Source organism: Rhea pennata, chromosome 7, assembly GCF_028389875.1.
Source record: "Rhea pennata isolate bPtePen1 chromosome 7, bPtePen1.pri, whole genome shotgun sequence".
NCBI lineage: Eukaryota > Metazoa > Chordata > Aves > Rheiformes > Rheidae > Rhea > Rhea pennata.
This window is the reverse complement of record NC_084669.1, coordinates 2,587,157-2,607,993: the sequence shown is the minus strand read 5'-3', so window position 1 is coordinate 2,607,993 and position 20,837 is coordinate 2,587,157. Positions and strand designations below refer to the sequence as shown.

At 40.4% G+C, this 20,837-nt stretch overlaps 1 protein-coding gene across 3 annotated transcripts in view; it reads left to right on the top strand.

Moving 5' to 3' along the window:
• Positions 1 to 20,305, top strand: part of PTPRE (protein tyrosine phosphatase receptor type E) — a 72,391-nt gene extending 52,086 nt beyond the window's left edge. For 2 of the 3 annotated variants that reach the window (XM_062579597.1, XM_062579599.1), the window contains 15 exons: positions 375 to 465; positions 842 to 918; positions 1,048 to 1,084; positions 1,700 to 1,797; positions 3,344 to 3,463; positions 5,032 to 5,192; positions 8,108 to 8,243; positions 8,651 to 8,800; positions 10,752 to 10,845; positions 11,026 to 11,102; positions 13,202 to 13,336; positions 14,185 to 14,310; positions 14,824 to 14,984; positions 18,163 to 18,298; positions 20,159 to 20,305. In XM_062579597.1, the coding sequence (XP_062435581.1) occupies positions 375 to 465; positions 842 to 918; positions 1,048 to 1,084; positions 1,700 to 1,797; positions 3,344 to 3,463; positions 5,032 to 5,192; positions 8,108 to 8,243; positions 8,651 to 8,800; positions 10,752 to 10,845; positions 11,026 to 11,102; positions 13,202 to 13,336; positions 14,185 to 14,310; positions 14,824 to 14,984; positions 18,163 to 18,298; positions 20,159 to 20,233 (1,674 nt within the window). In that variant the 3' untranslated portion in view covers positions 20,234 to 20,305. Of the gene's footprint in view, positions 1 to 374; positions 466 to 841; positions 919 to 1,047; positions 1,085 to 1,699; positions 1,798 to 3,343; positions 3,464 to 5,031; positions 5,193 to 8,107; positions 8,244 to 8,650; positions 8,801 to 10,751; positions 10,846 to 11,025; positions 11,103 to 13,201; positions 13,337 to 14,184; positions 14,311 to 14,823; positions 14,985 to 16,079; positions 16,130 to 18,162; positions 18,299 to 20,158 lie in introns of those variants that run through there. The other variant, XM_062579600.1, reaches the window with a different exon arrangement.
• The last annotated feature ends 532 nt before the right edge of the window (positions 20,306 to 20,837 follow it).

The window sequence follows — 20,837 nt, the reverse complement described above, 5'->3', positions numbered from 1 at the left end:
TGACGCATCCGGCGCCGCGCGACGGGGTCACGGGCCTGTGAGTCACTGCGGCAGACGGCATTTTGCAGCGGGAACGCCCGTTCTAGCCGTCTTCTGCTTACTGCGGGTGGAAAAACGGCGTATTCCTTCAACACTGCTAAACTGGTGTTCCGTGGTGAAAGCTACCAGGGGATCATTTCCGATTTTAGGTTAATGAGGGAAAGTTATTTTGTTTAGAGGAAAACAAAAAAAGAAATTCAAACATGTTTTAATTCTGTTGCGTGCAAGGCATCGTGGATAAACGCGGCTTTTCGGAGCGCCACGTGCCGTTAGCGTTTAGCCATGGTATAGCACACTGACTTTGGGTATGGTGGGTTGTTTTTTTTCTCTTTTAGTCATTGACATCTGGACATGTGCAGGGAACGTTCGAAATGGCAAATAAGGAAGAAAACAGGGAGAAAAACAGATACCCGAACATCCTACCATGTAAGGCGCTACCTTTTATTTAAATCAGCCCAGTTAACTCTCTGTTAACGAAATATGGGCAAGTTTGGGCTCCTGATGTTCTCCAGTGCAGTCCCAGAGGCCCTCAGAGGTGGGAGCAGAGCAGGATTTTTGTGGCAGAAGTTTCTAAAATGGGGCCAGGAACAGTTTACTCAAAGCAAAGCTGAGACCCAAAAGTCATCCGTGTCAGGTCGACAGGATTTGGCTCATGGGGAGTAACTTGTTCAACCTGTGTTTTGCGATACGGTCGCTAGCAGAGCTTTCCTTGCCCTGATATGGAGCAAGAACTAATGTCTTTCAGATTGCTTCAGAAACTGTAGCTCTGATGCAAACGTGCGTGTAACATGTCTTCTTCCAGATGATCATTCCAGAGTGATTTTGTCCCAAATAGACGGAGTCCCATCTTCAGACTACATTAATGCATCCTACATAGATGTAAGTTAACAGTTTTCGTCTATTAGCCAAGCTGTTGATTTTGACTAGAAATTAGTATTAAATAGATAATTGTCTTCTAGCACGCGCTGGCATTTCATCTTTTAACTACTGTGATATTTATTTCCTTAGGGTTACAAAGAAAAGAATAAATTTATAGCAGCACAAGGTAATTTATTTCTCTCTGTTGTGTACATTTTATGACTAAAACCATTTAACATGAGAAATGTCTTAAGGCCATCTTCAGGTGCAGATGATGGCCAAATACAAGATGGGGTTTACAGGTGACAGTTTAAATGAAATTGCAGTGAGCGTAGGATAACCTCCTGCCTTTAGACCTGGAGTTTCTGCTCCTCTCCTTAGCGAAGGAGAGATCTGCTTCTCTCTCTCTCTTTCTCTTTTTTCTTTCTCTTTTTTTTTTCCAACCACTTACTGAGTGTTTGAAGGAGGAAAAATCATGATAGAGCGGATTTGTCACGACAAATCATCCTGTTGTCATCCCCTCCGAGCCCTTCTCCTAGACCTCGTGGGGATTACCGGTGTTTCAAAGACTTCTTAGAAATGACACAGCCCGCGTGATACAGGAAAAGCATCGCTGCATATAACTGTGTGGAAGAAAACAGGATTTTTTTTATTTAAGGAATACATGGTATATTCAAAAGCTGGGAATTTTGTAGCCAACCTAGCTGTGGGTGGGCACCCGGCGCGCAGCAGCCGCGAGTCAGCTGTGATGCTCCTGGTCGGTTTTGTGTCTCTGAAGTGGAACTGTGTTCTGTGCATTCAGGACCTAAACAAGAGACAGTCAGCGATTTCTGGAGGATGATATGGGAGCAGAAGTCTGCAGTTATTGTCATGTTAACAAACTTGAAAGAAAGAAAAGAGGTAAGCAACTTCGGGTTTGGTTTGGGATCTCCGTTAGAAAGAACGCTCCAAAAACCAGCAGCCTGGGGCAGCTCGGCATCTGCCCATTAGTATTTCTCACCAGTTCCTTTCCAAGTCCCTTTCAGCATACCTGAGTTTCTGCTATCAAACATGGTTTTAACTTCCAAATAAAAATTTTGTAAGTAGGTATCAAGGAAAAATACCTGACAGTAATTCTGTCCTGCATAGCCCATTTGTCATAGCCAAAGACAAATTCTTTTTTTGTTACAATGCAAGTAAGGCTAGACTTAGACGTTTTTGGCTAGAAACGAAGCTTCAAACATTATTCTTTTTTTTTTGAGTATTATATTTCAAAATTTTTAGCCTATGCAATTAACAGTTTAAAAAAAACAACCTTTCTTTCTTGTGAGAGTAATTCTGTTGCTTTGTGTTCCCCTGTCCCCCCCCCCTTTACTCGTCCTCTCCTCCTGCTGTGGTAGGCTTTCTAAGTGTATTAGCTGAACATTGAGACACTTACTAAAATGCTAATGTGTTTAACATCTTTGCGTCACAGATTAAAGAAGATAAGTTTAAAAAAAAAATAAGGAAATGCACCATTAGAAGTACCTTTGAGAAGAGAAGCTTTTTAATCTTCCTTGTTGTTTTTTTCACTCAGGGGCAGTTTGCTAAACTGATCATGCCACGTCCTGAGCTGACATATGTAAAGTTCTCAAAGACAAGTAGCCCCTTCCCCCAAATCAACCTTGTTTTCCCCTATAGCTGTAAGGAGATGGAGTAAGGGAATATTACCCAGCTGCTGGAGTTTTTTTCCACTGCTCAAGGGTGACCTCTCCTGCCAGTTGTGAAATAATGTTGATTAAGTCCAGTAGTTCACCTTCCTTGAGGAGGAGGTGGAGGTGCATTTGTGATAACTGATACACAGTATCAGCGTCTGCAAGTTTGCTTTGTAACTATTTTGTGCATTTTTTTTTTCCAATATGAAGAAAAGATAATTGAGAGGCTCTAAGCTCCGAGCAATTTCGATGAAAGGCATTTCTTTTCTGTCTATTCAAGGTGGTGGTACTCCTACTTTATTTTACGTGTACTTGTAGTATTGCCATACCAAGCTCAAACAGCAAAGGCGGTCTGTGCGAGCCTGTTTCTAATATGAGAAGCCAGAGCTGCAAAACTTGATGTTCCTGATGGCTCCTACATGAGGACTATGTTATGTTTCTCACTAATTGCACCTAAAACTTAAAAATGAAAGGGTGAGATACCAAAAGTCCTCTCTCTGCTATCCAAAAATCTCCCAAACTTCTAAGCCAAAAAAAAGTGTTTAGATCTATCTAGTTTTTTAAAAAAAACGGCAAAGCTGTTCTTACTTTCTCTGTATAAATTAAAGCATCAATAGTCTGAGCAAAGTGTTAGTGTTATGTCAGGTAATTAAACTCTATATACTCATACACAGACTAATGTACATTACTTGCAAATAACTATTATTCTCTGTATGACCGACCAGTAAGGAAATCTGTCTCAGTGTTATAAAACAGGCTGTATGTTTATGCAGGACAAATGTTATCAGTATTGGCCTGATCAAGGATGCTGGACTTACGGCAGTATCCGCGTGTCGGTGGAAGATTGTATAGTCCTCGTGGACTACACCATTCGCAAGTTCTGTGTCCAGTCCGTAAGTAACAACGTTCTTGTTGAGTCTTCACTTTAATTTTAAAGCAAATTGTTGCAGTGCAAAATGTTCGCTTCGAAGAAATTTAGAAAATCGGCTAAATATCTGTGCAAATCAAGAAAGATGTTGCACTGCTAGAGGCAGGCAGGCACTGTGTCACGGGACATTCGGTGTCTGCTGCGACTTAATGGGTTGTAGCAGGTTGCCCTCAGTTTTGGCCTTATCTGTAGCCACGTACCATCCACAGTCGGTCATTTAAACTGGCAGGAAGGGGGCATAGGCATGGTGGTCTGACCTTTTGGGGGACAAATTGCATAGATGAAAGAACAAAGTCAATTTGGATATACGTGGGTATCTGGAGTACCCTGTGGATATTAGTTGGCCAAAGTCAGAAAGTATTAGAGCTTCTTGATTTCTGCCATATCGTTAGTCTCATGCACAAATTAAAGCTTTGTCCGTGTCCAAAAGACCACGAAAGAGGACAGTGATGGTGGCTTAGCGTAGGTCCACCGTGCGTTGCCTTGCGAGAGGTGGGAGGCAAATTCCTCGAGGTCATCCTCGCTACCACCATGCACAGCTACAGGGAGAGCGAGAGAGGTCCTCAGAAAAACGCTCGTTGGCTCATTCAGCCTTAGACAGAGGTTTTGAACTGTAAAGCATCTGTTGCTGATTTAGGCTGCAGATTACCTTAGTGGGACTGGTGCTTGCTGATGAGGCGTGGTTCTCCATTGATGGAGACCACCCGTAGGCTAACCAAACAAACCGGTTCCCCAAACTGAAATAAACGGCCTTGATTAGCGCTTTGGCTTTTTTAAGAAAGAAAGGAGAAGAAAAAAGTAATAAAAAATAAAAAGCCAGAGGTTGACTGGCCTTAGAGATGGTTTTTACCATCTGAGCTTAAGAACAGATGGTGGTTGATAAATGCAGGTGAAACAGAATGCTCTGGCTTTACTGCCATTGCTTCCGCAATATCTCTTTTTTAATCTTAAGAGTACATAAGTTTCTGAAACCGTCAGTAGACGGCCATTAGCTCTTCTCCTTAAAGCCCTAACACTTCTCTTTTCACTTGTCATGCGTGATACAGACTGGTGAGGTGCAATCGAGCAGTTCTCGTAATCGGCCTCTAAGGTTTTGGCGTCAGATGTGTGTCCGTATCTTTAGCCTTTTCATTATAAAATGACTTGTAAAAGGCGACATTTTGCATCTCGTGGTTGACGCAGATCTTGAAGTTTTAGAGCGAATTTTGTGCTTGTCAGCTGAGGCTGTTGAAAGAAGTGTCATAAGGATTTGATAAGTGGAAAAAAGATATCATAATTCATCCATCGTTAACATAAATTGTCAATCTCATTTTTTTCATGTATCCTTCTCTAGGATTATTCTGGTTTCCACTGAAAAAAAAAATATATGTTAATTTTCTCTGTTGGTGTTGTATGTGCACTGTAAACTCCTAATCTTTGACTCCGGATCTAAATGTTGAAGGAATACAAGTAATAAATAACCATAGTAGTTTGTTTATAAACTTATGCCTAAAACTTGATATGTCTAACTCGGAGCCTGTGTGTTTCTGGCAGCTTCACGACGGTTGTAAAGCTCCAAGGCTTGTTACGCAGCTTCATTTTACCAGCTGGCCGGATTTTGGAGTGCCTTTCACACCTATCGGCATGCTGAAATTCCTGAAGAAAGTCAAAACGCTGAATCCTGCCCATGCTGGACCAATTGTGGTGCACTGTAGGTGCGTATGCGCTCTTTAAGCCACTCTGCCAGCTCGGGCGGGGATTGTATATAAAATGTCAAGGCTAAATATTGATTTTCTGTTGAAGGCTACAAAGTCTGTTTAAAAAAAATTGCAATAATATGCTAAGCTTTTTTAGAGTTCAAGGTAAGAATGAATTCAAAAGATCTGTCTTTGCTGTCACTTTAACACTGAAACAGAAGTTGTTTATCTGTGAGTGAGATCCAGTCTTGGGCATAAATATGTTCTTTGTCAGAAAAACAGACATGTAATACAAATCTGTGACCTTTGCCGCTAACTACTCCTCTGAGAATTCTTCCCTCACTTTTCCCACAATAAAATTGTGTTTGCTATATAAATGATCCATTAAATGAGTAGAAATTTTTAAATGAAGGCTTGTACTTAAGAGATTTACATGCTGCAATTTTAAAAATGTACCGGCGTACCAATGTAGAATTTACTCATGCTTACTCAGTCACAAATACTTGAGTTTCCTGCTTTTAAAGGTTTGTGCTAAACTCTTGGATAGTTAATGTTAATAAAGCAACAAACAAACTGCAAATCAGTTTTAAAAGAATAGTTACCACCCAATAGCCACTGTAGGCTTACAACTAAGCAAAAAGTGTCTTGTCAGTTGAGATTAGAAGCAAAAGAAAAGAATAACAGCTTTGTCTTTCTGGCCTTTGTTTTTAAGGAAATGGTTTTAGATTAATGCATTTCATTCTTTGCCGCTGCTTATGTTAGATATGTAGAAATAGTCTCAAAGAGCCTTTGAGACATTCGCTGTGCACCATTGAAAAAGAGCATGTTTGTCGTGGCCAGCCAGCCTGTTGTTTCTTCTTTTCCATGCAGACCTTGCTTTGCTCGAATTCGTAAGAGTCTTTAAAGCAAAATTTAAGAAGGAAAAATAAAATTTGAGTTGTCTCACATAGCCTTTGCTGTGAAAACCACATACAGCCTTGTGCTGTGATGTTCAGCGGAGGCTAATACTGAGTTTGAGCTTTATTTTTTCACCCGAAGGACGTTCTGTATTTAGACTAACTAAAGTAGGTAATGGTAAGAAACGGTAAAAATAAAACATCTCTCATTACAAATATGCAGCGACATAAATGTAATGCTCGAAAAGAATGCAACAGCACTGTTAGGTATCAGTGTTTGGGACTAGAGCAGTACGTCCATGCGCTTTAGAAATAAAGATTGGAAAAGGTGACACTTAATTTCCTTTACTGCTCAGGATATGACACTGTTGAATTGTCGGGAAAAGGAAAGGGAAACTCATCGATAGTAAGGGTGCATTTCTGAGGGAGCCTTTAGGAACACATCATCCAGTCCTTCTGAACCAAAACAGCTCAGTTAGAAGCTTCTAAGTGAATAAAGGCCTAATTTAGCACTTGGGAGTAAAGAACAGCAGATAAAATGGGGAGAGGGAGTGGGGAGTTTCTACCAAAATATGTTTTTTCAGATGTTACTCTCTCAAGCAGAGAGAGAAATGGAGGAGGAATAATGGAGTAAACGAGACCTTAAAGGAGGGAAAAGATGGACAAAATCAGTGAGGTTTTGAGGCAAATGTCAGTGATGAAGTCATCACCTCCAGCAAGAATGTGCAAGGTTCGAGGGAGCGAAGCTGGTCCGAAGGGAGCTAACCGTGAGGCGGTGAAGCAGTTGAGTGCACGAGAAACGGTGGATCTGGACAAAGGGATGGTGTCTGCAGAGGGAAGAGAAGTCAGGAAGCCAAGGAGGCTGAGAGCAGGGCTCGGGGTGCTCGTGGAGGACAAGTGGAAACCGAAGATGAGCAAGCCACGCTCAGAGGTGGCTTCCAGGGCAGGAAGAGGGAAATATCTGCTAACTGTGAGTCAGGCAAGTAGGAGACACTGAGGTGGACTCATCCGTAGTGGTCGAGTATGAATGCGAGGAAGTGAGAGGTGCGGGAGGCAAGCTTTGCTCCAGCGGTGGGAGGGGAGGTCACAGCGGTGGGAATGGGAGAAAAGGAAATGGCTGGAAGAAGGGAAAAGCATGAGGGAAAGGAGGAGAACCTGCCAAATCGATGAGTAAACGTAAAGGAGTTTGGAGGTAGAAGGTTGCAGTGGGTTTGTACCTTGAAGAGGTTCTGTGAAGTTCGGCGGAGAGTTCCTTGATTTGCCTGCCTGGTTCAGCAGACTTAACGTCATTCCAGGCAGACGTGGAATAGTGTCTTGTTTTTACGTAGTATTCGCTGTTAAGACTATGTGTGTGTGTACACGCACACATGTAGTTAGTTTTTCCAGTACTTTTAAAAAAGTTAGCCTGTGTCTTTGGGAACATGAGGGTGAGAGGAGATTTTTTTGCCATGTTTTAGAAGTTATTTCTCTGACATTACAGCAGTTGCTGTATAAAATAGGTGAACAGAAGGTTAAAGGAGAGCTATTAATGCCTAGCACAGGATGCCATGCCCTTTTCCTCTGAAAGGAAGAGCTGAAAGGCATTCAAGTAGTATAATTTATAATAATCGTGCTCCCTCTCGTGGCTGTTGAAGGAGATGCAGAACCGTATTTTGGGATAGCCGTATTAAAAACTGTAGAATTTATTAACAACTTGCTATTCTTAAAATAACATGCAACAGCAACCACACAGGAAGGATCTCTGAAGTAAGAGAAAATATTGAAAATTCCATCCTTTCCTTAAACTGAATAATTGTAGATGGTCAAATAATATATTTTTCCCCCTAGAGATCTTTTCTAATGTAATTTCGATCTTACCATTTCTGAGCTGGAAAAAGGGTGAGTTTTGTGTTGGTATCACTACTGAAGCCAAAAATGAAACTTTGTGTTTCCTAGTATTTCAGTCCGGTATAAACAGCCTAAGCTCTGCCTATGTCTTTGCTGTAGCAGTCCATGAAGACTTTGTAGCTCATCTAAGCGTCTTTTTTTCCTTTGAAGTGCCGGAGTGGGTCGAACGGGCACGTTTATCGTTATAGATGCCATAATAGACATGATGCACGCTGAACAGAAAGTTGATGTTTTCGAGTTTGTTTCGAGAATCCGGAATCAGCGTCCACAAATGGTTCAGACTGACGTAAGTAGACTTTAACAGGCTGGAGTCACCGCTTTCCAGATCCAAAGTCGCACGTGCCTCTGCGTCCCCCCTCTGATGCGTGCCCCAGTATTTCCCGTTGCGTCGTGCTGCTGGGTTATTGCAAACTGAGCAAAAGCCGGTAGAAGGAGAAGGTTGGGGAAGAAGATCCAGACAAGTTAGGGCTGTGATCAAACCGCCGTAAGGCACGTTTTAGTTAGTAATCGTGTCCCTGTATGTAATAGGGTGGAATTCTAGGGAGTGTGAGTGAGGTAGTAGAAAACTCTGTTTTAGCTTAAACTCTATTTTGATGATTGTCGACCAGGTGAGAGAAGGAAGTGCCAGATTTGATGCACTTTCACTTTGTTGCTTTTCAGTCTGCTCATGGGCTTGCTGTTTGCTTGTTGCAGATGCAATATTCATTCATTTATCAAGCCTTACTTGAATACTACCTCTATGGGGACACGGAACTGGATGTGTCATCCTTAGAAAAACATCTACAGTCATCACACAGTACAGCGCCGAATCTTGTCAAAATAGGGCTAGAAGAAGAATTTAAAGTAAGTATGGAAGGCCTTTGCCCTAAGATTTCAACATTTAGACCAAAAAGATACCTCAAAAATGGGGAAGCATGACCTTTTTAAAAAAAAAAAAAAAAAAAAATCCAAGCTGAACACCTCATTTATCTTATTCTGTGCCTGCAGTGGGATGAGACAAGTCCTGGGGCCTTGCTTTAACATCATTTAAAATGTTCTTTAAAATGCTGGTTGAAGACTTGCATCATTTTACTGACCTTTTCCTATATGCATTCAGTAATTTTTGCTTATAAAAATAAAATGGAACTCTTTGTTTGGTCATATGCTAGATGCAGGTAGAGCTAGATTACCTTCCCCCCTAATTTACAAGTCAAAAATGTTAACTTAGTTGTGACTGTAGGGCGAATTACTGTGAATTTTCAGATCTTGTGCTAAATATCTAGCATTTCTGTTTAGAGAAAACTCTGATGGAGAAACCAAAAATGCTGGCTTTTTGCGATCGTTGTTTAGGACATACGTAGATTTTAACTGTCCTGAGTTACTTTAGAACTTTTATGACATTTGCTAGGCAAAAACATTTATCCTGTGTACGATTCTAAAGCATTAAATGATAATATGTTAGCTGGATCTCTCCCTTTGCTTTAAAGAATTGCTTTAATCAGAAATTTTGGAACAGGGAAAACAAAATGAAGCAAAATAAGCCTGAAATTTTAGCAACAAGTACAAATTTCATAAGTTTCGTAAGTATAAATTTTTATAAGTAATTTCATTGGTCTCTGAGTGAAGGCAGTAAATGAGCCCATCAATTATTCTGCCTTTTCCAGAACTCCTAAGTCTTTTTTTTTTTTTTTTTTTTTTTGCTGTCTGCTGTATTAGCAAGATTGCCAAAGATTAGTCTGTTTTCCATAAAGTACAGAGAGCAGCGTTTAGTTCTGCGGTGTCTTCTGAAAAGCATTTAGATGACGCAGCAGCACTGATCCCATCCACACTGCGCCCTATGCTGTAACCAGTTGGAGAGTCTCTGCCGTAAAGTTTATTTGCGTAAAGTATATTACGCAGTGACTGAAAAGTGATTTCTGGGGTGTATAGGCATCTTTATTTGTTGCCGATATTACAGCTTTTATTTGAGGCGGGATATGCTTCTGAAACTCAGAACCCAGCAAATGCAGCAGGAAAATCTGCTTGCAGTTTGAGAATTAAATTAACACGCGTTGAATGTATATTGAATAGCTCCTGGGATGTATGTGTACAGCGATGGTCTTTACCCTCCAAGCCCCACCTCGGCAGAACAAGCCTGCATTATCCGCATGTGTTGCCTCCGCGTAGTCTAGCCCGTAAGAGGTCTTTGGGGCAAGAACCGAGCAGGGATGTGTCCCGTGTCCCGGGAGCGCTCTCAGCCCACTCCGGTTAAATAGCGGTGGGGAGCTGGTCCTTCACGGGCGCAAGCTGAAAATACGTAGAGCCAAGTTGGAGTATTTGGCGCCCGCGTTTGATAAGCCGGTTCAGTGGTCTCGTCAGTCTTTCTCTCGTTGCTTAAAGGCTGGGGAGAGAGAAAACAACAGCCATTTGACCCGAAGGCGAGCAGGTTTTCAAAAGGGGCTGATTTCATGGAAGGGAATTTCTGAAGAGGGAAGTAAGGCGACCCTTTCCCGTGGGGGATGATTGCTGAAGGACCCGCGGCGATCCTGACTGGAGATGCAGGTTCTCCGTGCCCTCTTCGGAAAGCCGGGCCCAAACAGCCCTTAAGAAAGAGGGATGGGGGAATTCGCTGCTGTTTTATCGACCTTAAAATTTACTGGTGTAGTGTGCGGATTTGTAAACATTCACCAATATGAAACAGATTATGGAAGGGTGTTGCTTTTGATCCCATCCCATAGACAGGACAACGGGGCGACTGTTGCGTGACTGCTCTGCACCCCGTGACGGCCGCCGCCCTTCGGCTCGCCCTTACCCCCGTCCGCGTGTTTCGTTACAGAAGCTGACGAACGTTCGAATAATGAAGGAGAACATGAGGACTGGCAATCTTCCAGCAAACATGAAAAAGGCGAGAGTCATCCAGATTATTCCGTGTAAGAGGGGTCGGTTTTGTGCCCGCGGAAACGAGCGTCGCAAAGACGGGACGATCGCGACGGCGTCGCGAGTGAACCCCCGCGCGCCGGCAGCGCCGCGGTTACCTCGCCTAGGAGCGCGTCCGCATAAATTTTAGTTAGCAAAAGAAAGAATTGATACTTGTTTTTTTTATTTTTCAGATGATTTTAACAGAGTGATTCTGTCGATGAAAAGAGGTCAAGAATATACAGACTACATCAATGCTTCCTTCATAGATGTACGTATAAAAATCTTAACGTGTTTAAACTGAAAGCCAAATATTTTGTTGTTGCTGATGAGTCTTTTTGAAGAGATACCGTCGACTCCGCTTATGAAGAACATTGGCATTTTGGTTTGGTTTTGCTTATGAGAGTTTCCAAATGCATTTTTCATTTTAGTTTTCAATTTCAGTTTAAATGGTTATGTAATTTAAACTTAGACTTACAAACTAAAGATTTTATTAAACCCTGAATCCTGAGAAAACAAACGGTGAAACAGATTAATTAGTGCTACAACTATCTGCTCCATTACCTGCATGCAGGTTAAAAAAATACACTGAGCATGCGCTTTGCTGACTTGCGAAGCAAAAACCCGACGTATTTAGTATGGGGAAGGGAAAAGTTTGGGAGCTCTGGTTTACCTGGGGAGACCTGGCTTAATTCCTAACTTTATTCCTGCCTTGCTCTTGAAAGCTTGGGCAACACCATCTATTGCATTTCAGTTGTATTTAAATATGAGAATTAATTATATCCTAAAGCAATAAAACTCTATTAATGATTGAGGGTCTTGGATGCTCGTTACAAAGATCACAGCTGTATGTGAATAGAACTGCAGCTCAGAAAGTGAGTTATGTGGTAATTTTGCAGTAAGGCTAATAACTGCAGTGGTTAATGTTCTTTAATATTTTCGTTGAGGAACCCTTCTCAGTTCCCTAGCAAGCAGAATTTGGTTCCTTCAACCATGACTGTAAAAACTCGTATGACTCAGAGTTACGAATTGGCTTTTCTGCAGGTTGACAAGGTGAACTCACCTGGACAGGGAATTCAGGGCCTGATCGTCCTCTTCCAGATAAAACCAGAATAAAGCCATTTCTCCTGTGATTACAGCAGGGTCACTTCTGCCTTATCACTGTGTTCACCTCATGCTCTCAAATGCTTCCCCAAACCTTAACATCGGACATTCCTTTGCCGTTCATGTTCATTTTTGGTAGGAGTAATGTCAAACTGCTAGTTACCTATTGGGCTGTCAGATCATCTCACTGCAGGCACCCAGCTGGGTGGAGGGAAGGGGAAGCCAAGAGTGGCTCAGCGTTATCTTCGAGGTGGGACTTCATGTTGTGTAATCATTCGTGTCTCTTGCACTACAAATCACTCCAAGGGTTAGCTGGATAGAAACTGCATCATCTGCAATGACCTAGCCTGGAAGTAGGCTCTTATTTTAACCTTTTTTTGAAAGAAATACTTAATTTAACCATGATTTAAGCGTGCTTGTAGACTACAACCACTTTTATGGTTCATCCAAGAAGATTGTATCAAAAATGTTTCCTTTTAAATCTCATGACTATGCCTTTTACATTCAGAATTTGAGATTTTTTTACTGCATTGCTGGCAATGAGCAAGTATCAGGTGTTTTGTAGATTCGGTGTCACAACCGTGTGCAGAGAATTTGAGGTAGCCTTCAAATCATGAAACAGCCTGTTTAAACTTACAAATTTCAGTAGAGAGAAATTGTATACTAGCCTTTCCGAGTATCGAATTCTGTCACTCTTTACTTTTATTCCTTTGGTTCTTCCAAAAACGTCTCCTTGTTTGGCATTTTAACAGCAGACGGTACTGCTTTCCGGGCTCCCCTTACCTTTCAAGTATGGAAGTGTCCTGATGTAGGAGAAAACTTGCAGCGTTGTAGATGCTATTTAAACAAACAAACAAACAAAACTTAAGAATAAAATGTTTATCAAAAGAGTGGCCATTGAGTACCATGATGGCTTTGGTGGCTGATCACAGTCTTTGTTTAGTTTTACCTTACTTTTTTTCTCTTGTAAAAATGGATATAATTTCAAGGGAATACTTATATTTTAACATTTTAAAATCTCTTGGACTCACCTAGAATTGGATTCTAACTTACTCTGCTTCCTGGAGTAAGGGAAGTAACTAAAAAATATTTGTTACTACTTCCCTTTCCGTAACTTACAACACTCTGAAAACGTTGATCAGATGTCTGTTGAGGGGCATAGTCGTTTGCATGAAGTTCGGGGCAGATTCTGAAGACTGTTTGAAAATATAGCCCAGATTTGGAATAAGTGTCCTGCGTATAAATAGATCTCTTCTTTCCACGTAGGGCTATCGCCAGAAGGATTACTTCATTGCCACGCAAGGACCGCTTCCTCATACCGTGGAGGATTTTTGGCGAATGGTGTGGGAGTGGAAATGTCACACTATAGTTATGCTCACCGAAGTTCAAGAAAGGGAGCAGGTACGAATCGTGCTGTTTCTAATTACTGAGCAAAGTGATTTCCATTAGCAGTTGTAAACCCTCCTCATGGCTTTAAAAATGCAACAGATATGAGTGCCAGTGTTAGATGAACTATTTGTTTCCTGCAAATTCTAGTAATAGATTTTTTTTGCCTTTCCTGAAATGACTTGCTGCTTCACTGTGAGGCGTAGCCACTTTTTTTTTTTTTTTTTTTTTTTTTTGCTTTTGCTTGAACTCTCAGAAAATTGACTTAAACTACTGAGAATTGTGTTTTGTAAATGAGCCCAGTCCACCATCAAAGGCACAACGCAGGTAGGGCCACCAGAAGTGGACACCAGTTGAAGAGCTGGTTTGGACTGGAGAGAAGCTGGGCAAAGCTTTCCTGCCAGATTCCCTTGCTGTCTGGCCAGCGTGTAGCTCCGGTGGCTTATTCTGAACCTGCCTAATTCTGTTCTTGAGTAATGAAAATCATCCTGTATCCCTTTCTGCTGCAGTGCCGGAGATTCGGGACTCCGCTCTGCAGCCGGGGTGTTTCGGTATGGGTCTGGGAGGTGGTGTTTGCTTTTGGGAGACTTTTAAAGAACATTTCATTGCATTTAGATGTTAATTTTATTCTAATCTGTTTATAAAGCGGTATTTACTACCGCTAATCCGTGCCCTTTATATCCTAGTGGCCTATGTTGTGGAAATATTTTATTGCTATATAAACCGAGGGGTTGTTAGCCATTCCACTCCAAAGTATTTCGAATGTGGTTGTTAAGACCTCTCCTACAGAGGAGACTCATAAAAAATTAGGTAACTGGAAAAATTTTCAAGGAACATTTTATGATTCTCTTTCAATTTTGCAGGAAAAATGCTTCCAGTACTGGCCATCAGAGGGCTCTGTGACTCACGGAGAGATAACCGTAGAAATAAAGAATGACAGTCTTTTAGATGCCATAAGTGTAAGGGACTTCATAGTCACGTACAGTCAGGTATAGTGTTTAAATTACATGAGTTTTTGTTCTGTTGGTTGGTTTTCTTCTCCTTTTTTATTTTTTTTTAAGGCAGGCATTTACAAATAAGATTACTTAAATGCTGGAATTTCTATCTAAAGATAACTGTGGTTAGTCTTCATACAACATTTTCACAGAATCACAGAATCGGTAGGGTTGGAAGGGACCTCTGGAGAACACCTAGTCCAATCCCCCTGCTCAAGCAGGGTCATTTTGTCTCCATTTTGCCAATGGAGAAGAAGTTTATATAAAACATTTTGTTGAAATGTAAAATTTAAGTAAAATTCTGATTGTAAAACCTGATCAAAGTGGTTATCTTCGTTTTTTGATTAGGCCAACTCTGAGATCTGCCTGACTAATATACGGTTTGGGTTGAAAATAGCCCCTTTTATCATAATGGAACAAAATTTGTATTAAGAATAGGTAAGGTAAGAAGTGCGTTTCCATTTTGAAATAACAACTGCATAAAATCTGTTCTTCGTGCGTTTGCAGAGTAACCAGGAGAAGCAAAGCAGGCTAGTCCGGCAGTTCCATTTTCACGGGTGGCCAGAGATTGGAATTCCTGCGGAAGGAAAAGGGATGATTGACCTGATTGCAGCTGTCCAGAAGCAGCAGCAGCAGACAGGAAACCACCCGATTACTGTGCACTGCAGGTGAGGCTCACCTCGTTCCCGCCTGCCGTCGGCTAAGTAACTGCGTTGTCCCTTTTTCTCCAGTCTGGTTGCTGTCGTGGCAATTTTCTTTCTTGAAGGCGTAGGTGGTCTCCTTTTTAATATCAAACAAACAGTAAAACCCCCATAAATTAGGATTAGGTAAAGGACTTACGACTCGACTTTTGCTAAATTACTTTGTTAAGCATCAGTACCTTAATGGATAGAGAATAAACAAGTGTCTTTGTTACTTGGGGAACTGCAGTCTTGCCCCTGAGTTTATTAAACGCTGCAATTAGGAAAATAATGCTATAGGATTATAGAAGTGATGTCTTAATACATCCCACCAATATAGTGCTCAAATGTTCTATTAGGATGAAAATGCTGTTGTTTTTCTACCAATTACCAGGAGAATAAAATATATCCCTAATCTAAGCTGAAGGCAAAATCTACCTGTGACTTTAAAAGCAGACAGAAGAAGGAGTTGGGAGGACAGAGAAAACAACGTTTACATTAATATTAGGAGGTAGCTTGCGTATGACTTGATATATTATGACAAGAATATATCTTTGTCATCTGCCAAGTTTTCATTTTTTTTTTCCTGAACTGTCCTTTTTTATTAGAACATCTCTTTTAGTTCTTTTAAAAATATATATATGTAGTTGGCTTTTCCTGTGTTTTTTTCAAATGATATTTTTCAAGATTTGGTGGAGGGGTTATTAGTCATTCAAATTTATCTTTTCCCCTTTTCATACTACATCTGCTGACTTAAAAAAACCAAAACAGTATTATGCCTTTTCCTGATTGAAAAATCATACCCTGCTTTTAAAATATTTTATTTTTTTATAAATTAGTGAAATCTTTCTGTTCCTTTTTTCTGATCTTGTCTTTAGCAACAGTCTGTTTACTACCATCTCCCTACAAATAACCAGAACAATCACTGTTCACGGTAACAGTGTCACGAGGGTTTCAGAGTTTCCCAGTATTGGAAAGTTACTGGAACTTTGTGAAGTCATGCCAGGGACTTCAAAAAATGAGTATAAATTTATTAATAAGTAAGCACATTTCAAGTCTGAGACTGATTATTTTTTTTTTCAGTGTTCACGTGACCTTGTGAAAACTTCTACTCGTTCTTTTCCAACCCCGTTTAGGGATGGTTTAAGGTACCGCTGACAAAGGCGGTTGTTCTGTAGAAGAAAGATAAATCTCTGAGTAGTGGCGGGGTTTTCCTGGGCGGGTTGCCAGCAGAATGCAAAGGCAGTCGGTTCCTGAATTCCAACTCCCTTCCCCTCCAGCGCGCGTCTCCGGCTGCCTGCTGTGTACCTGCGCTTGTTCTCCCGGCGCGCTCTCCACCTTTCAGCACTCCTTAATACGCTACACAAGCCTGCTGGGATCCTTACTTGCTTTTCTCTTTTGTCCAGCCTCGGCTCTTCCTGACCCTGCTTTGCCTTTGAATTTTCAGTCTTGGGAAATGAAGTTCTGAGAGTCGACTTTAAAGAAGTTGTCTCCCCTTAAAAAAAAGGGGGTGGAGGGGGAGGGTTGGAGAAGGAGTAGTAAGAGGAGTGCTGTGTTCTGGTGAGACCACATGTATTCTCCTGGATTTCAAATGCAGTTTAGTTTTCCATACCTCTATACTAAAAATTCTTAAATACATTTAAAGTATTAAAAAAGGAGTTGAAAACAACATCTATCTGCCTCTTTTACACACAAGTGAGTAAGCACCACATGTAATGATATAAGTGTACTGGCTTACAAAGAAACCTGGACTTTATATCTTTATTTCCCCATCTTTTTGTAGCTGTGAACTTACTCCAAAATGCACTGCTCGCAGGGCTTTGGGATGGTTACTAGAGATTAGCTAATTATAAGTAAATCTGAATCTTTTCAAATGTTGCATTTGTGTTTAATCTGATAAAAGTAATTGTCTGATGGGAATAATGCATCCAGTACATCTTACCTGTTCATTTTTCCCCAGACTGCTTAAGTATCCAGCTGAGGATACATGCATTTGCACTTAATCTTTTCATAAGGCCACGCTCATTAGAAGGCTTTTCTGTCTTTGATGGAAATAAGGTAGAAGCAGTGACCTGTTACTATGATCCGTCTGCTTATGAATGATTAAAACACATTAAAAGTTTAAATTTGATAAATCTTGTATTTGTTCTTGTTCAGCAATCCAGTGAACCTTTTATTATCTCTTGATTACCAAACTCCCAGTGCCATCCTGTTTTTAATAACTATTCCCTATCAAAACCATTTGCCTACCAGTGCAGAGCCACCATTTTGTCGGTCCATACCAGCAAAAGTGTGATTAGGACAGAGAAAGCAAACTTTTTTCTGGGTATGATATTAGGCTTAAAAAATGAGATAATTTATTCAAATATATTTTGCTTCCACAGATACTAAACACACCTATATCAGACTTTTTGTCATAGTCCAGAGGCAGAATAGTCTTTAATTTCTTGTATTTAGTATAGTCTCCTATGTAATCTTGTTTTTAGTTTGTCCATGTATTAATGCATCTGTTTGAGAAGAAGCGGTTTCATTCACAAGAGTCATTAAAATCATGATAGCTGGATATGACATTTTCCATCAATAACTTTGGAATAATAATAATAAAATCCTTTCATACATGTCCATGGAGAAGAAATAGAAATTGTGTGTTGAAATGTGTGGATTTGACCACACAGGACATCATTGTGTTATAACCAAGTTTTGCCATTAAAAGTCTGAAGATTGTGCTCCTGGCACATTAAGATGAAAAGCAGAGTGTGAAAGCATGAGAAGTTTGCTTTTGCTGTTGTTGAAGGTTAATTTAGATTTAAAGAAGAAACTTTGCCAGTTCGTCATCTGTCTTTTAGACTTTGGCTTATACTTGGCGTTATCTCAGCCAGCTCTGGAATCTCTCGCTTGAGTGTATAAGCTCTGAATATTGGGAATATTGGGCCTTTATTGGTTCCAGCTTGACTCAGAATTAATTTTGATTAATTCTGGCTCCTGTCTTAGCAAAGCGGGGGTGGTTAAAATAATTGCAAAAAAAAAAAAAAAAAAAAAAAAAATAAAGAGAGAGAGGAGAAAGTTGGCTAATAGTAGTATTCAGGTATTCTGTATCACTAGTATTTCACTTTTTTACCTTTTTTTAAACCTTACTGTATGTCAAGCAAATATGTTTATGTTGCAGTGCTGGCGCTGGAAGAACAGGTACATTCATAGCACTCAGCAATATTCTGGAACGAGTAAAAGCTGAAGGGCTCTTAGATGTATTTCAAGCTGTGAAGAGCTTAAGACTGCAAAGACCACATATGGTGCAAACACTGGTATGATATTTAACAATAAGAATCTTTGTCAAAGGATGTGTGTTTGTAAATATTCTTGGGGGAGGAGAACAAAGTTGCTTTTTGCAGGTTGAAATAAATTATGTATGCTGGCTCTGTATGTATACAGTATTAGCAGAAATCTGTATTTTTACTTTGAGGTACAGTCTCTAAAAATACAACTTGACTAAACATTCTGTGGTTTTCAGGAACGGGTGATGGTTTAAAAAAAAAATCTGAGTTTTGCTGATGACAAAGATATGAAGTGTAAATGCCTTTTAGGTTATATATCAGTTGTTTTCTCTTACGTTAAAAATGTCTAAGCTTAAATTGGCTTCCAGTTTATCACTGAAAGGGAAAACTGTTTTTGGCTTGTTTGAAGTCGTCTACAAATACGTGAAGCTTGGTGCAGACACTTTTCCTTATTGAATAAACATCAGAGTTTCTTGGAGACATACCTTTTTGGACAGCATGTAAAAATGCTCTTATTTAGTCTGATAGCATCCATTCGGCAGTTAGAAACTTCTTTAGAAACAGTTACCTCAAAACACTTTTTTCAGATAGGTTTTTTTTTTTCAATGTATGGATAGGGGAAAAAGGGGATTATCTACAGCCACACCGAGACGGGGATGAAATATGTATCTTTTGGGGTTCTGGCTCTGTGATTTAATAATGCTAATTATAGGTGTAATTGCAACAGATATTCCCCACTGAGTCTGCGGAAAGTCTAGGGAAAGGCTTCTGATAGACTCTGCTTTCCAGCATGAGCAGATTCAGATGCCGCTTTCAGTTATTATCAGCATCGTTATGGGTTTTGTAGGCCAGCAAATCCTGTACGAGACGAGGCACGTTGGCATGTCTGGAAGTGCCTTCTCTAGGACGCGGAGCTCTACTAGCCAGCTGGCCAGTGTAGGAAGTGGGTAAAAATAACGCACGCAGACGGCATTTACAAGCGGAGCTCAATTTCAGAAATTAAAATACAGGTTGATGCTGGGCAGCCCGGTGAGTCTATCAGCCAGTGATGGGGAGGAGAGAGGGTCGTGGTCAATGGATGAGCCAACAAGCCTGGGAGGTCACCCCCCATCGTCACCTTCTGAGCGTTGCAGCAGAAGCGGTAGCCCTCACTTGGACAGCTGGGCTCCCCGGGCAGTGTGTAGGAAGTTACCTGTTTTGGAGAAATGGGTAACAGCCAGATACAGCAAGCAGTTTATTAATCTAAACAAACCGGTTTGAGAATTAATTTGCATTTTAAGAGCCATTTCCTAGAAAGCTTAAACAAAGCTTTTTAACTGAAACCAAGAGCCAGCCTTTATTTGACAAGAGAGGGAGGCAGCATTGCTTTTATATTTAATCCCCCCAAAAAACCCAAACAAAAACCCGAGAGATTAGGCTTCAGCTACTTCTACTCATAAAGGGGAGACTCACAGCTCTGGAGAGAAGGCCCAGCTGGCAGGTTGGTGGATCTTCCAGGGTCAGGATGTTACCATTCCCATCCTGGAAAGTTCACTGCCTGTGAGACAGAGAGAGAGGTCTTTGACGTCACGTGTGCCACGGGTCAGATAAAACCTTTAACTCTGCTGGTGCAACCCGTGTTGAAGTCCTCGGCTCTCCTGTCTTTGGTTCAAACCTTACTGCAAGCACAGGGCCAGGAACGAGCCAGTAGAGAGAGGAGCATGCAGTGATCTTTGGTGCAGTGATGAGAAATGAGGAAATTTGGATCAATTGGAGGGTCAGTTGGATCAGTAGTTGTTCCAAGCTTGTAATGGTCCAAATTGGAACATGTATTTACCGCTTGGATTTTTCTGCAGTGTAATCATACTACACAACCAAAGTACATTTTGATATCTTCTTATTGTCTTTCAGGAACAGTATGAATTCTGCTACAGAGTGGTACAAGATTTCATCGACATATTTTCTGATTATGCTAATTTCAAATGAAAATTCTTGCCTTATTTTTTAAGTTGTCTGTATAAATAGGTGTATATTCTGTTAATTTATTTTTTGTCATTCTTATTGTTGACTTTTACTGTAAATAGGACTTTGTGTTTGCTCTAAAAGTTGCATTTGCTGTATAAAGTTTTCTTAAATATCTTTAAAAGCAAACTATAACGTTCATATACAGTATATCATTCTAAGATATTATAGGGATTTTTATTCTAAATAACAGTAAATTAATTCTTGAAGTTTTATTTCTTTGCATTTTTCCCCTTAGAAATATTTATCAATAATGTTATTTCCCAGTTCTTGAAACTTTACATAGCTGATTTACATTTCATACTAGAAAAGTGAATTTTGTTATGTATGTTTTAGCTAAATGTGTTCTGGCCATAAACTGTTTTTTCATTGAAGTCAATGGCAAATGAAAACAGTCTTTATTTGGGGGCACATTCTGATAACCTGCTCATGCTTATTTGTAACTTATTCCACAAATATTCTCGTTGAAGGTCAAGAGACTGTTCACCAAGTGAAGTGCTATGAATGACAGAGGTCTCAGAATATGGCTCTTCATGTGTAATAATGTACAGCCCAACTGAAAAATATA